Source organism: Cherax quadricarinatus, chromosome 20 (assembly GCF_038502225.1).
Source record: "Cherax quadricarinatus isolate ZL_2023a chromosome 20, ASM3850222v1, whole genome shotgun sequence".
Classification (NCBI taxonomy): domain Eukaryota; kingdom Metazoa; phylum Arthropoda; class Malacostraca; order Decapoda; family Parastacidae; genus Cherax; species Cherax quadricarinatus.
The window spans coordinates 35,586,106-35,603,322 of NC_091311.1; the positions used below are offsets into that span (position 1 = coordinate 35,586,106).

General features: G+C 42.0%; 1 protein-coding gene across 2 annotated transcripts in view; it reads left to right on the plus strand.

Moving 5' to 3' along the window:
* The window catches only part of LOC128700551 (cingulin), a 72,335-nt gene that overhangs the window by 15,254 nt on the left and 39,864 nt on the right, over positions 1–17,217 (plus strand). For both annotated transcript variants that reach the window (XM_070086930.1, XM_070086931.1), the window contains exons 2-3: positions 11,017–11,206; positions 11,296–11,478. In XM_070086930.1, the coding sequence (XP_069943031.1) occupies positions 11,017–11,206; positions 11,296–11,478 (373 nt within the window). The remainder of the gene's footprint in view (positions 1–11,016; positions 11,207–11,295; positions 11,479–17,217) is intronic.

The following is a 17,217-nucleotide window of genomic DNA, read 5'->3' on the forward strand; positions in this document are numbered from 1 at the left end:
CTCCCTCCCTCCCTCGCTTCTCAAACTTGATCGCCCTAATTCCTCACTCTGCCCTTCCATTTACTCTCCCTTCCATGCTTTCCATTTATTCTCCCTCCTGCCTTTCCAATTATTCTCCCACTCCTGTCCTTCCATTTATTCTCCCACCTTCTGGACCTGCCTAGCTGGTGCTACTGGGTCAGAAGCCGTGCTCCTTCCTTAAGCTGAGGTGACTTGACTGGGTGGGCCGTTGGTCTAAGCCGGGGGTTGACATGGACCTGCCCCGCATAGGCCAGTAGGCCTGCTGCAGTGTTCCTTCTTTCCTATGTTCTTATTTATTCTCCTTGCTATTTCTTCTCCCTCGTGTTCTTTCATTCACTTCCTTTCTACCCTTCCATTTATTCTCTTTGCCTATGCCCTTCCATTTATTCTTTACTATTTAATTTACTCTCTTTTCCTCTGCCTTTCCATTTACTCTCCCTTCCTCTCCTCATTTCCCTTCGCATTCTTCGGCTCTTTAGCCTAGATTATTATTATTATTATTATTATTATTATTATTATTATTATTATTATTATTATTATTATTATTATTATTATTATTATTAGTACTAGTAGTAGTAGTAGTAGTAGTACTAGTAGCAGTAGTGGAAGTAGTAGTAATAGTAGCAGTAGTGGACGTAGTAGTAGTGGAAGTAGTAGTAGTAGTAGTGGACGTAGTAGTAGTGGAAGTAGTAGTAGTAGTAGTGGACGTAGTAGTAGTGGAAATAGTAGTAGTAGTAGTAGTAGTAGTAGTATCATTATATCCGTGGGAGAGCGTTAACACATGATGCTCCTGGAATGCTTGGGGAATGGTAGGTAATCAGGATGTCCTCACACCTTGAGTATGCTCCACTTTCTTGGACTGCCTATCTCGCCCCTCCTCCCTGTCTACGACTTTTTGACAGAAGAGAGAACAGAGCGAGACGACTCATCTCGTATCTGGACCTGGCCTTCAGCACAGGAGGGATGTGGGTGGCCTTACTATTATGTAAAAGGCCAATAATGTCAAGGTACCACACTTGCCTCCACTTCGAGGACAGCGAGAAGATGGCTTCTACACAACAAGACGGGCAGCAAGCAGCAAATACTCTATGGCTGTACCCTTTTCCAGAATATCACTTCATCTGAGATCATTCATTCTTAGAATGACTCGAGTTTGGAACGTGTTCGTACAGCATAACATCGATGAAATAAGTCACTTGACCATATGAAACCTCTGGTCCCCAGATGGCTCCAACTACATCCTCTTCCCTATTTTATGTCTCAACAATAAAAAGGCTTTCAGTGAGTTGAGGTAGATAGCAACTCTTAGCTTGTAGGTAAAGATACGAACTCTCAACCTAACCTTGCAAAAACTCTGGACTAAACAAGAAAAATATGAAAGAAGGGGAGAGTTTCCCCTCACCTCCGGCTTTTAGGGTTAGAGCTCGATTAGAGCCCCGGAGACTCGTGATCGTGAGTCCCAGAGGCAGATGTATCGACAATTATTTACATTGCATACAATACACTGACCCCAGTGGGACCCCTCATGTAGTATACAACTCAAATACTTCCTATAAAGATTAATACATTAGGTTTAACAATTTTTTCCAACATATTTTACTCAACTGAGATTTTTGTGCTCTGCAGTCAATTTTCGAATAATCTGACCTTTTTTGGGTGTCCGAATATTTGTGCTTGAAAGAGAATCGGCTTCAGCGGCTTCAGTGGCTTCTCCTTCAGCGTCTCCTACAGTTTTATCTCATCTGGATGTAGAGGAAAGCCAGAAAGTTCTGAATAAGACTAAGCAGATATTCTTCAATCCTGGCAGCAGACTCGCTACATACTACCAAAGTCCAGCGTAAGACTCAACAGGTATACTTCCTGACAGAAAAGGTACTAAATCCTACCCAAAGTCCTGCATAAGACTCAGCAGGTATCCTTCCTGACAGAAGACATAATACATCCTACCACTTTGTTCTCCTCCACATCTTACTCTGCACTTAGTGATGATGGTCATTTGGCTCCCATGATGGATTTCCTCATCACTCATCAACATCGGCGCCCTCAACGTTAAATCTTTTTCTTTTTTTAGCTCTTGGAATTCGTTTTCCTTGTTCTTTTGTTTTTAATTTGGGTCATTAATGTTGGTGTTTGACCTAAGCGCCCCACTTCCCAAATCCGCTTGTGGTCGCTAGCGGCGATCATTCCTGAATTGTGCTGTAAGCAACGGGGCTCGTTAGCCACCTGACGACTGACAACACCTGCGTTAATGGAACGCACGCAAGCTGTTCCTCACCTGAGGTTTAACATTGCTTTTGTTACTGGAACGCATCCAAACTTTTAGTCGCCTGGCGTCTGACATCCTCTACGTTGCTTCAGAAAGACACGTGATTAAACAGTAGGACTTATTTATTAGAAAACGTTCGGTCCTGGGACCTTAATCACTTCTAACACACACAGGTTTAACTTTGTATGTTAGAAGTGATCAAGGTCTCAGGACCGAAACGTTTTTGCTCACGTGTCCTTCTAAACCAGTTTGACGGTATCTATAACCAAGATTTACACCATCATCTGCGTAACTTGAACGCATGCAAGCTGTTTGTCACCTGTCACTTGACGTCGCTATAAGTAATCAGCTTGTATTTATTTTACTACGTTCATATTATTATGTTTTGTTTTGGTAGCATTTTGAGAAAGACATATGTATGAAAAGAAAAAAAAGTTAGCTGGAAATAGATCAATGATCATAGATGGAATGGGATGTAGAACTGGAACAAGAGAGGGAAGAACGAGAACAAGTTGAACATGGACCTGGAACAAAGGGTATGGAGCAGTGACAAGGGGACACGGAACAGGAAAAAAAGGGAACATGGATCTTAAACAGTGAAATAGATGGACACTGAATGATATGACAGAGATAAAAACTAAACACATATATGGTTCATATTTACTTTATGTAGCATCTCTAGTATTGATGTTGAAGTGACAAGGAGATAGATAGATAGATAGATAGATAGATAGATAGAGAGAGAGAGAGAGAGAGAGAGAGAGAGAGAGAGAGAGAGAGAGAGACGAAGAAACGGGGAAGAGGGCAAAAGTGTGAGAGCCCAAGCGATAGTTATGCGCGTAGGTAGTCAAGTAGTTAGATATAGAAGTAGCAAGATAGATTAAGGGATAAATAGTAATGGAGGAGAAAGATTATGGGTAGTTACATTAGTTATGAAGGTAAACTAGCAGTTAGGAGAGAAATGATGAGCTCACTCTCCGGGTCAAGGTGTTCATTCCCTGCTGACCCCTACTGACCCCTATTGACCCCTGCTGAGAGCATCCTGCTCTTGATACTGCTTTGGAAATGGGGTCTCCCATCACTAGTACACCCCATTGCTCCAACTACTGCTCCTGCTGTTACTGTTCTTTTTTTTCCAAGCTCCTATCCCAACCTTTTTACCTTCTGCTGGTGTTGCGTGAAGCTACGTGATTATACAGTGGTAGATTTTACACTGGAATGTAAATAATTGATAAATAATAAAGTCCCTGGTGGACTAAGCGTTCTCACAATAAAATGCCATAACACTCTTGGCGTGTCTTATATGGTTCTATGTGAAGCCACATCTACACCATTTCAGTTCCCGTTATCCTGAAATCAGCAGGAGTTACAATTCTGTTACCGTCACTTCAGAGCGCGTCCCCGGAGTCAGTCATCCATCCCTCCGCTCTGTGACGAATACCAGCAACGCTTACCTCTTGTTTTCCTGTGCCTGGCCGCGTAACGACCCAGGCAGCGAGTGACGCCTCTTGAAAAACCACGATCACTTTCGCCACTGGTGTTTACGGTGCGTGAGGATGTGTTTACGGTGCGTGAGATGGTGTTAGCGGTCCCTGATGTGCATCATTTGACTCGCGTTAACACAGCCCTACCTCATGTTTATTTCTGTGGCGCTGCGCCCTCCCCCACGCTTTTGAAGAGTTAGGATCAGCCCTTTGCCCCGTTTTTCAAGAGTTACGGTAGGCACTCTTCCCCGCTGATGTTCAGGGGTTCACCTCATCTCTCTACCATACTTTACACTGCGTTTCTCTGGGGTACAATACGGTCCTTAACTAAGATTTAGGATATTTAATTTGACGCCCACTGTGTTTTACAAGGGCTCAGTTCGGTCCTCTGCTATGTTTTCAAAAGTTCAATTTCCCGCGCTGTTATGTTTTTCCTTGAGTTCACTTTAGCCCTCCACAGTGTTTCTCTGGAGTTCAGTTCCCTCCTCCTCCACTAAAGACGAGCTCGACTAGGCACTCCACCACTATCTTCTGCAGTTCCACTAGCTCTGTAGACAAAAGTTTATATTCACTGTAAGTCTGTCTTCTTAGAGTATTTACACTGGGAAAGAGAGAGGTAAATAAACACCAAGAGTAATATATATATATAAGGTAGAAAGTTGAAAGTGAACATAGAAAAGAGTAAGGTGATGAGGGTATCAAATGATTTAGATATAGAAAAATGGATATCAAATTGGGGAAGAGGAGTATGGAAGAAGTGAATGTTTTCAGATATTTGGGAGTTGACGTGTCAGCGGATGGATTTATGAAGGATGAGGTTAATCATAGAATTGATGAGGAAGAAAGGTGAGTGGTGCGTTGAGGTATATGTGGAGACAAAAAACGTTATCTATGGAAGCAAAGAAGGGAATGTATGAAAGTATAGTGCTACCAACGCTCTTATATGGGTGTGAAGCTTGGGTTGTGAATGTAGCAGCGAGGAGGCGGCTGGAGGCAGTGGAGATGTCTTGTCTAAGGGCAATGTGTGGTGTAAATATTATGCAGAAAATTCGGAGTGTGGAAATTAGTCAGAGGGCTGAAGAGGGGTTGTTGAGGTGGTTTGGTCATTTAGAGAGAATGGATCAAGTAGAATGACATGGAGAGCGTATAAATCTGTAGGGAAAGGAAGGCGGGGTAGGGGTCGTCCTCGATAAGGTTGGAAGGAAGGGGTAAGGGAGGTTTTGTGGGCGAGGGGCTTGGACTTCCAGCATGCGTGCATGAGCGTGTTCGATAGGAGTGAATGGAGACGAATGGTATTTGGGACCTGACGATCTGTTGGAGTGTGAGCAGGGTAATATTTAGTGAAGGGATTCAGGGAAACCGGTTATTTTTATATAGCCGGACTTGAGTCCGGGAAATGGGAAGTACAATGCCTGCACTTTAAAGGAGAGGTTTGGGATATTGGCAGTTTGGAGGGATATATTGTGTATCTTTATATGTATATACTTCTAAACTGTTGTGTTCTGAGCACCGCTGCAAAAACAGTGATTATGTGTGAGTGTGGTGAAAGTGTTGAATGATGATGAAAGTATTTTCTTTTTGGGGATTTTCTTTCTTTTTTGGGGGTCACCCTGCCTCGGTGGGAGACGGCAACTTGTTAAAATATATGTATGTATGTATATATATATATATATATATATATATATATATATATATATATATATATATATATATATATATTATATATATATATATATATATATATATATATATATATATATATATATATATATATATATATATATATATATATATATATATGTATATATATAAATAGATAGATAGATAGATAGATAAATATATATAGGTATAGATTTATCAGTATAACACAGAAACACACAGTATAATCTTTAAACACACATTATAACACTGAAAGACTAAGTTGACACTTGAATCACATGATGTAAGTTTGATACACATAGTATAGTTGATTTTAATTTTATTAATATTACTACTACTAATATTAATAATAATTATTATTATTATCATTATAACAGTATAGTTAATTATAACTGTAATAATAATAATTATTATTAATATAACTAATAATAATTAATAATAATAATAATATTTTATGTCTAATACATTCAAAGTTGTTACAAAACTGGATGACATTTAACAGCACAGATAAGTTATGCAAAACATTTCGAGAATTTCCAAGGAGACTTCCACTCCTCTGGCAACGACAATTCTAAGGTAATATTTACAGATATCATTTGCGTCTCATACCTGATCGTTAGTATCGAGTTCAAAAGTGTCTTCACCTGGGAACCCTGGTAATGGTGGATGTTCGCAATGGGACCTTAGGTAACAGTCCAGCCCCTTGCCTGGTGTGGGAAAGCCTCTCTGGTAGTGAAGATGAGAGGGAGGAGGGGACGCTGGAAGTGGAGGTGAGAGGGAGGAGGGGACGCTGGAAGTGGAGGTGAGAGGGAGGAGGGGACGCTGGAAATGGCGGTGAGAGGGAGGAGGGGACGCAGGTGTTAAGTAGTTACCATACAGTGGTTACCTCATATAGCTGCTCTATCTTCCTGTGTCTCTCTCCTCACCCCTTCCAGCTATCTCCTGTGTCCCAACCTTCCTCCCCCTGTGACCCATCTCTCCCTCCTTCCCTCTCTCTCCACCTGCCTCTCAAACTACTTCAATCTAATTTGAGAATCGCCTTGTGTGACAGAATATGATGGGAAAACAGCCAGTTTTTTGTTCTCCCGTTATATCAATCTTATATAATAGTGCAGCAGCACACTGAGGTTGTTCTCGCATTGAGATTATCATAGATAATTGGGAAACAGCACACTGCGGGTGTCTCCATACTAACTTAAGCCAGTAGGCCTTCTGCAGTGTTCCTTCGTTCTTATGTTCTTATGTTCTTAAAATCCCCTACACACACACAGATCCTAAGTACCTACCTTCTGTACCCTTCTATAACCTCGCTTCCTCTCCTTTCCTCCCTCCCGGTAGTGGTCTGCCCTTCCCATATACACACTCCTAGGCCTAATTAGACCTAACAGCCCTTGGATAGCTAAAACTCTCTCTTTTACGCTCCAGAGAAAGTCCGTGGGAAACCTAGAGACGAGTATGAACTTGTGTACAAACTAATTTATTTGTTTCAGTGCATTAAGCTTGTGTCATTATTTATTCAAGTGCACTAAGCTTCTGTCATTATTTATTCAAGTGCACTAAGCTTCTGTCATTATTTATTCAAGTGCACTAAGCTTCTGTCATTATTTATTCAAGTGCATAATGCTTCTGTCGTTATTTATTCGAATACATTATGCTTCCATTATTATTTATTTCTTTTACTATTTTATTTGCCACAATTTAGGGTTGTTTAAGAATTCTGCTGAACGTAAGAAAGACAACCCAGACTGTATCAGCAGAACTGAAGACAAGACAAGTGATGTACTGTGTAATTTACAGACCACCATGACCCCTGTTGACTTTACAGGCACGACTATTGACTTCACAAGCATGAGACTACTGACTTCACAAGCACGACTACTGACTTCACAAGCACGACTACTGACTTCACTAGCACGACTACTGACTTCACAAGCACGAGACTACTGACTTCACTAGCACGACTACTGACTTCACAAGCACGACTACTGACTTCACTAGCACGACTACTTGACTAACTCCACACTTATGAGTGTTAATCTCGCCACTATTGCTATTAATCCCGCCCCATTTCCAAGTCCCATCGTTACTAGCTTATCCTGACCCATCTGGGCCACTAACGTCATCTTCCCACTCTCCCCCCAACCACTCAAACACTATCATCACATTACGTACCCCACCGCCACTAACATCACTGCCATCCCTAAGTACCACCAATACCACATCCTCACCATTGTCTGAAAAGAAATAAACAAAGATACCTGGGATCCCTCAATCAAGCCAGCACTAGTCTCCAGGAAGTTCCTGTAGGATCGAAGAGTCCTTCCCTGTCAAACATGTGGAGAGACAATGATACATCATGAACCGCTCAATTAGACGAAGATTAAGGTGCTTGCAAAATGGATTTGAGACTTCCCGAGATTGTCTCTTGTACGAGATATGTTGAAGTCCCTCTCTCTCTCTCTCTCTCTCTCTCTCTCTCTCTCTCTCTCTCTCTCTCTCTCTCTCTCTCTCTCTCTCTCTCTCTCTCTGCCGCTGCAGGTCAATAATCACTTGAATAGACGTTGGGATTGAGAATGCCTGAGAATGCCTGAGAATGCGACGTCGAATTGGTGAGGCTGGTTAATGGAATTCAAAACCTAATGGCTATCCATTACCCATTTTTCCACCAGACAAGAATAGCTTTATCCTTAAAAACAGATGTTAATCACAGAGAGAAGTACACTTCCCGGTGTTGTAGATGAATGGTTCACAGAACCGACAAGTTGATAAATTAGACACATGTGCAGCTCTTGGGTATCTTTATTAAGGAAACGTTTCGCCACACAGTGGCTTCATCAGTCCATACACTGATGAAGCCACTGTGTGGCGAAACGTTTCCTTAATAAAGATACCCAAGAGTTGCACATGTGTCTAATTTATCAACTTCCCGGTGTGTATATTCTGTGTCGACTTCTGGCCCCACAGTGAGACAGACAATTTTCACTTGTGCAAGAAGATGACGAAGGGAAAAAAAAGAGAATCGAAGGGATACCAGGAAATTTTTCTACTCAAAGCGACAGGAATAAATTAATACAAGAGGAGGAAGTGATTAATGTGCTACAACCACTGGAAATTTAAAGCAAAATATATAATGAACAAATCTTTGAAGACGGGACACCACGAGCACAGTTCTGCTGCTGTAGTTATTTCAAACAGGCCATTACAAAGAGGAAATTACAAGTCGATAATTATAATCAAGTACAATTAGATAATTACTAGTAGGTTATTACTTTCAAGAGGGATTCTTTTTTTTATTTCCCTAAGCTTCCTGTTGTATCTTGTCAGAGTCTTGGGATCCTCTAAGAAACTGCAGCTTCGTGATAATGTAATTTGAAAGTGGGCGAGAAGAATGCAGGTTTCTCGTTTTAAGCATATGCTGAGTGTTTCAAGCTTATGCTGAGTGTTTCAGGCTTATGTTGGGTGTTTCAAACTTACACTGTTTCAAACCTAAACTGTGTGTTTCAAGATTATATTAAGTTTTCCAGACTTATACTATGATATGCTTACCTGTCATTTTCTGTCACACTCAGAGGAGATTGAAGGAGTGTGAGAGGCAGGTGGAGAGAGAGAGGGAGAGAGAGAGAAGCAAGGAGAGATGGGGAAAAGAGGGAGGGAAGTTGGGACACAGGAGGGAGCTGGAAGGGGCATGGAGAGAGGGAGACACAGGAAGATGGGTAGGGAAGGTTCTAGGACACAGGAGGAAGATGCAGGGAAGACTTAGTAGCTATATGAGGTAACCACTGTGTGGTAACTACTTAACACCTGCGTCCCCTCCTCCCTCTCACCTTCACCTCCAGCATCCCCTCCTCCCTCTCACCTTCACCTCCAGCATCACCACCTCCCTCTCACCTCCACCAACGGAGAGACTTTCCCACACCAGGCAGGGGGCGGGACTAGGAGCTCAGTTCCCATTGCAAACCTCCACCATTACCAGGGTTCCCAGATGAAAGCACCTTTACCCTCGATGCTGTCTACCAGCAGAGTGGAAGCCTCCTTCGAGGCTTCCACTCTACTGGTCGAAATGCTCTACATAACCAAGACTTTCCATATATCCTATGAACTGTTATTTAGCTTAATAACAACTTCATATCTTGTGGAGATTATTATTATTATTATTATTATTATTATTATTATTATTATTATTATTATTATTATTATTATTATTATTATTATTACTATTATTATTATTATTATTATTATTATTATTATTATTATTATTATTATTATTATTATTATTATTATTATTATTATCATCATCATCATCATCATCATCATTATTATTAATCATATTTGCTGTCGCTTTTGTGAGAATAATGAGGACTGAAGTCTATGTGCAACCGAGGCTTCAGCATTAACTTAAAAGATGGCTAATGGGATCAGAATAAACATAAGAATTCTTCAGTATGCGTTGAAGACATAAAAGTTTTCGCATGTAAGATAGAGGATTACATTACAAGCAGGTTTGAAACCTACGATGTTTTTGCCAATAAGTTTGTATATCAGAGAGAGACACAAGTGCGCGTTATGGCAATTTATCGTGAAGACTTTTCTACCACCAGGGACTTTATCAATTTCATATAGAACAAGACGTGGGGATTGATAAGAGGAGAGTTTTGGGGTGCCAGTGGGTGTGCCCTAGAGAGTGCCACAGGAAGAGTACAGTGGAACCCCTGTGTTTGAACGTACCGGATCTCGAACAAACCAGAGTCCAAACAATTTTCTTCAGAAAAAAACTGACCCGGTCTTTGAACGTTTGTCTGGAGTCCGAACGTGCTGACTTGTTTAAGATTCAGTTGTAAAAAAAAAAAACTAAACACTAAAGCCCTGTTTCAAAAGTACTTTGAAGTGACCTCTGATACTAACCTGACTCTCAGAGACTTGTGGAAGAATCAGTTCAACATCGTCCAGTGAGTGACGCTGATAATTAAAGCCTGGGAAATACTGCTTCGGACATCGAACTTATCGCAGTTCGAACACCACCCAGGAACCAGTTAAGTTCAAACACCGAGGTTCCACGGTATTAACACCGGAAAAAGTACGAACCAGGCGTGTACGTGTCTGACTTCCTATTTATTCACAATTAACCCAGGCTGAGGAGAGGAACCTCATGGCGCCCTTTTGGACCCTCCTGGACCACTTGTGTCTCTCTTATCGGTATTTTCATTATAGTTCTCTGTCTTGTCGTCCAGCAAAGTTACACTGCGGTACTCGGGTTATTGTTCAGCAGTTGCAGCCGGGGTATTGTTACTCTTTATTCTCTACTTTCCTGTGGACACTTACTGAAGAGTTTTCCATTACATGGAAATATATTCATATAATTGGAGCGCTATTTAATGTAAATTATTAATGCCATCGGGTGGACCACTTATTCTTTAGGCACCCCACCAGTCACACTACCCCACATAGAAGTTTATATCACTTTCATTAATATTATTGTTATTATTATTATTATTATTATTATTATTATTATTATTATTATTATTATTATTATTATTATTATTATTATTATAAAAAACAAACCTAACCTTTTTCTTCGTGTCTCTGCAGATCGGAGGTACAGCGACTGAAGTCGTCTCGAGCGTCGGAGAGCGAGGCCAGCGCTGCCCACGCCCACGCCCACGAGCAGAGGGAGGCGGTGACGGTGGCCTGGGTAGCTGACAGCATCCGCCACCTCCAGGATTCTGTGGCTGATCTCCAGCAGTCGTTCAATATCAGCCAGGCCATGCACGACAAGCAGGTGAGTCAGCTGTTCTTCGGTGCAAAAGAATAGTGAAGGCTTGACCCTCCGTCTTCTTAAAGACTAAAATTAACTAACGTCTGCCACAGGAGGTTGAGTCTCGCTTGCTGGTGGTGACGAAGGACGTCAGCGCTCTCAGGGGAACACTGGCGGCGGTGACGTCGAAGGCGGAGGCGGCGGCGGCCACGTCGGAGGCGTTGCAGGAGGAACTGACCAGGACGTCAGGAGACCAGCACCGTCTGGCGGGGCGCCTGGCCTCGCTGACCACGGAGGTGCGTGACGCATGTTCACTACCCTGTTCCCTGCCATATTCACTGCTTTGCCCACCATGTTGTCTGCCATGTTCACTAATATGTCCAATTGCCATGTTCCCTGCCATGTTCACTACCTCACTGTCTCGAATCTTCTCTTAATACATTTATAAACGACGCAAGTTTCTCACAAACACAACAACAGACTTAATGACGCAAGTGAATCAATATTTTAGGAAAAGTCTTTTATTTTGTGTTATTCTGGTAAAAGTCTTAATTGTAGGTTATTTTTATGAAAAGCCTTTTAGGTTTCTTCTCTCTCCCTTACTCCTTAAAATGTCTTCCGGCTGCTTCCTACTTCCTGTTATTGCGTTATACACTTCCCTCTCGTCTTAACACCTTGTGTTTCCTCCATCCTGCCGGTCTGCTTCCCCTCGCTTCTCTGCTTCCCTCTTCCTCCCGCTGCTTCTCTTTCCTCTCTTCCAGCTCCCTAATTTCTTTTTATATTTTTATTTCTACATGTACATGTACAAGGAATACAAGCCTAGCTGACATCAGTGACATCAATAGAAAGCCTCATGTTAGGTTATTCGCCTTTGACGTCTGCCTTTCTTCGCCTTTCTTTCACCTTCCTTCCGCACGCCATCATATTCGCCAAAGTTACATACACTAGTGTTCGCCTGTGGCGAGAAGCTTGCAGTGATAAACATCTCTGGTTTTGTTTCTTTCCTTAAAGACAGTTTTCTTGAGATTACCATTCCAGGCTAACAAGAGGTATGGCTTATTTTCCTCGTCTCGTCTTGTGCTGGGAACACAATCCAGGTCCCTTTCACTACGAATCTCAACCTTTTCAAGTGATACTTTGCCGTTCGTTGCATTTCCCGTTTCTGGTTCTCTCTGACTGGTCTGAGAATGAGGTTGAAATCTAGCAACCACTTGTTGGATCACCTTTGGATCGTCAGCTTCTGATGATTATTCATTCGTCAGGAATGAATAATCATCAGTAGCTGACGAGTGATTGGGAAATTTGGAAAAAATTGGGAAACGGGAAAAAATTACCATTGGAATTTTAGGAGTTTCTTAACTTAATCGTTAAGTACCTTCGAATGTGTAAGAGGACGGGTAAAGTAAGAGTAATTGCACTGTATGCCGTAACCTTTGTTATGTCGTAACCTTTGTTATTTCGCTTCCATGTACCAGGAATGGTCTACCTACCTGGAGTCTACCTGGAGACGCTGGTATTGTAACCGTCATTCTACGTGATTGGGTTCCAGTAATGGCTATGGTATTTCTCGTGTGGCTGTAGGGCAGTTTGAGCTGCCCAGGTATTGTCTTTCTTGTTGTATAAGTATGGAATTGCGCTCCCCTCTCTCTCTCTCTCTCTCTCTCTCTCTCTCTCTCTCTCTCTCTCTCTCTCTCTCTCTCTCTCTCTCTCTCTCTCTCTCTCTCTCTCTCTCTCTCTCTCTCTCTCTCTCTCTCTCTCTCTCTCTCCCTCTCTCTCTCTCTCTCTCTCTCTCCCTCCTCTCCTCTCTCTTCTCTTCTCTCTCTCTCTCTCCCCTACTCTCCCTGCTCACTTTTCCTATAACTGTTTTTTATGTCATTTAGATATATAATACAGACAAGCTGATGAATAAGACACTTGTGCAACTCTTAGGTATCTGTATTAAGGAATGTTTTGCACGTACGTAAGGTTGTATCAGTGTAAAGCCTACACTGCAGATTAGACGATGCGTACATATGTGTACACATGTATATATATATATATATATATATATATATATATATATATATATATATATATATATATATATATATATATATATATATATATATATATATATATATATATATACATTATATATTACATATATATATATATATATATATATACATTATGCATATACATATATATATATATATATATATATATATATATATATATATCTATATATATATATGTATATATATGTCTATATATATGTATATATATATATATATATATTGTGTGTGTATGTGTATGTGTATGTGTGTGTGTGTGTGTGTGTGTGTGTGTGTGTGTGTGTGTGTGTGTGTGTGTGTGTGTGTGTGTGTGTGTGTGTGTGTGCACTTAACATGGCTATCACAGCAAATTAAATTTGCCTTTGCTTCACACCCGCGTCTTCCTGTGGTCCTGGGAATGGTTGTAATTATTGTGGAGGATCTCTTGTTACTAGCGAACATATTATTCAAGTCTGGGAACTCTGCCATTTAATATACAACGAGGCGTAGAACCTGCAAGAGTGACCCAAGGGAGGATAATATGGCCTGCAGCTCCTGAAAATGATTGGGGACGAGAGAGAGAAAGAGAGAACCTTGAGCGTCCTGTGTCATACCAGCCACTGAATCCGGCGGCCGGTAACAAGCTGACGCCCAGCGTCCCCCAGCTATTGTTCCATCCCGCGGCTGCTGGACATGGGTTGGATCCTTTCGAACCCGGCTACTGGAATAAGGCTGTCGTAATCAACCTCCCGCCGTCGTGTAATATGGCAGGGCTGTGTCGTCACGGAGTTGCTCTCGGCTCACGCTGCATCCATCGCGGATTCCGCGGTGCTAGCCGGCACATTGTCCGTGTAGCGATTTTCCGTGAGGCACGGTCCATGCTAGCCTGTTTGTGTGTGTACTCACGCACGTATTTGTAATCACCTATTTGTGGTAGCAGGGGTCGATTCACAGCTCCTGGCCAAGCTTCTCTGCTGGTAGCTACTAGGTCCACTCTTTCCCTGCTCCATGAGCTTTGTCATATCTCTTCTTAAAGCTATGTATAGATTCTTTGTGTGTATGTGTGTGTGTGTGTGTGTGTGTGTGTGTGTGTGTGTGTGTGTGTGTGTGTGTGTGTGTGTGTGTGTGTGTCTGTGTGTTTGTGTGTGTGTGTGTGAATGATGGCTTCATCTTCACCTGGCAGCGGCGACACCCACGAACCCAGAGGTGAAAACATGTTCACAAGGGCTATACATAGAGAGACGTGTGTTTCCGTTGATAAACATTATTATAAATTATGATAGTAATAACTGTAATAATAATGATAATAAAGAGAAAAGTAGCCCCTTGAAGCGTACATTTGTGTGTGCAGTGCGACACAGTGACTCAACAAGGCAGGTTCCTGACTCACATTGTCGTGGAAGTGGAAGACAAACATTACACAAATAACATCTATTATGACACAAGAAAAGAAAATTAAATAAAGGTATTGCGAAGGTAACTGAAAGTCAGGAAGTTTTTTCCTGTCATCTTACGAATGTTTGAGTCTTTAAGATACTGTCAGTTAGCCTGTCTGTGTCAAACCTTCCGTACTACTCTTATATATATATATATATATATATATATATATATATATATATATATATATATATATATATATATATATATATATATATATATATATATATATATACATATGCAGAAAGAGAGAGTATCATTTTCTAATAGCTACTTCTTCTTCTTCTTCTTCTTCTTCTTCTTCTTCTTCTTCCCCTCTTCCCCCTCCTCCTCCTCCTCCTCCTCCTCCTCCTCCTCCTCCTCCTCTTCCTCCTAGTACCTAGAGCCTGGTAACTATCTGTCTCTTCCCATCCCCGCTTCCTTAACTTCTTTCTACATTGCCCATTCCCCCATTTCCTTCTCCCACTTTTCCTCCTTTTTCGTACCCCTTTCCACTCTCACAATTTATTCTCCCTTTCTTTCCTCTCCCACTTCTATCTCTTCTTTTTTCTTCTTCTTTCTGCTCACACACTCTCTCTCTCTTGTCCTTCCTAACTCATCCCTCTCTCTCTTCTTTCTCTTCAACTTCCACATTCCCTTTTTTCACTCTCCCTTCCCTTTCCTCCTTCGGTCTCGTCTATTTCCACCACTTCTTCATGCTATCTTCTCAGCATCTCTTTCACTTGATAGGATTACCGGTATTTCTGGCTATAGAAATCCAAGTAAGAGAGGACCGCCAGCCTCACTGGATTATTTCACTCAGCTGGGATTACCTTAGGGATTACTCTAGCAGTGTCAGGATTACCCAGGCGAGGTGGGTTACCAAGTGGATTACTTTGCTTTGCCAAGCATTATCTTTGACGTGCTTCAGAATACCTCAAGACTTGCAAGGATTACATTAGATTTTATGGATTATCTTGGCTGGAATAACTCAAGAGCGTGTCAGGATTATATAAGATGGGCTGGAATAACTCAAGAGCGTGTCAGGATTATATAAGATGGGCTGGAATAACTCAAGAGCGTGTCAGGATTATATAAGATGGGCTGGAATTACATTAGAAGCCTGAAAATTACATTAACCAACTTATAGGACCATATAAAACAAGCCTAGTTTACTTTACACATTGTAAGTAATGGGATTACCTGATAAGACTCTTCAAGATCCTTCTCTTCTGGAGTCCCCCTTCAAGACCCTTCTCTTCTGGAGTCCCCCTTCAAGACCCTTCTCTTCTGGAGTTCCCCTTCAAGACCCTTCTCTTCTGGAGTTCCCCTTCAAGACCCTTCTCTTCTGGAGTTCCCCTTCAAGACCCTTCTTCTCTGAGTCCCTTTCAAGACCCTTCTCTCTTGGAGTCCCCCTTCAAGACCCTTCTTCTTCTCTGGAGTCCCCCTTCAAGACCCTTCTCTTCTGGAGTCCCCCTTCAAGACCCTTCTCTTCTGGAGTCCCCCTTCAAGACCCTTCTCTTCTGGAGTTCCCCTTCAAGACCCTTCTCTTCTGGAGTTCCCCTTCAAGACCCTTCTCTTCTGGAGTTCCCCTTCAAGACCCTTCTCTTCTGGAGTTCCCCTTCAAGACCCTTCTCTTCTGGAGATACCCTTCAAGACCCTTCTCTGGAGTTCCTTCTTCAAGACCCTTCTTTCTTCTGGAGTCCCCTTCAAGACCCTTCTTCTCTGGGAGTCCCCTCTCACCCTCTTCTCTGGAGTCCCCTCCCCCAAAGACCCTTCTTCTCTGGAGTCCCCCTTCAAGACCATTCTCTGGAGTCCCCCTCAAGACCCTCTTCTCTGGAGTCCCCCTTCAAGATCCTTCTCTTCTGGAGTCCCCCTTCAAGACCCTTCTCTTCTGGAGTCCCCCTTCAAGACCCTTCTCTTCTGGAGTTCCCCTTCAAGACCCTTCTTCTTCTGGAGTTCCCTTCAAGACCCTCTCTCTGGAGTTCCTTCAAGACCCTTCTCTTCTGGAGTTCCCCTTCAAGACCCTTCTCTTCTGGAGTTCCCCTTCAAGACCCTTCTCTTCTGGAGTTCCCCTTCAAGACCCTTCTCTTCTGGAGTTCCCCTTCAAGACCCTACTCTTCAGAAGTCACACCTTCAAGACTCCTCCTTCCATGAAAGAGAGACAGACAGACAGACAGATAGACAGACAGACAGACAGACAGACAGACAGACAGATAGACAGACAGACAGACAGACAGACAGACAGACAGACAGACAGATAGATAGACAGACAGACAGACAGACAAAGACAGAGAAACAGACGGAGAGACAGATAGAGAACAACAACAGCAGAACCAGCAATAGCAACAACAAAAACACCAATAACAGCTGCAACAGTAACATCAGCTGTATCAACAGCAACAAAAGCAACACAACTACACAATAAAAGAACAAAAGCAACAAACAATATTATACGTCTCCATCATAAGTAACAAAAGTCTTAAAATAATACAGTCCACAAAAACAAATTACCAGGATCAAGAAAAAATGCAATGTAACATAACTTACAAAAGTCACGCGGGCACCAACAGCCTGCTCTATCAG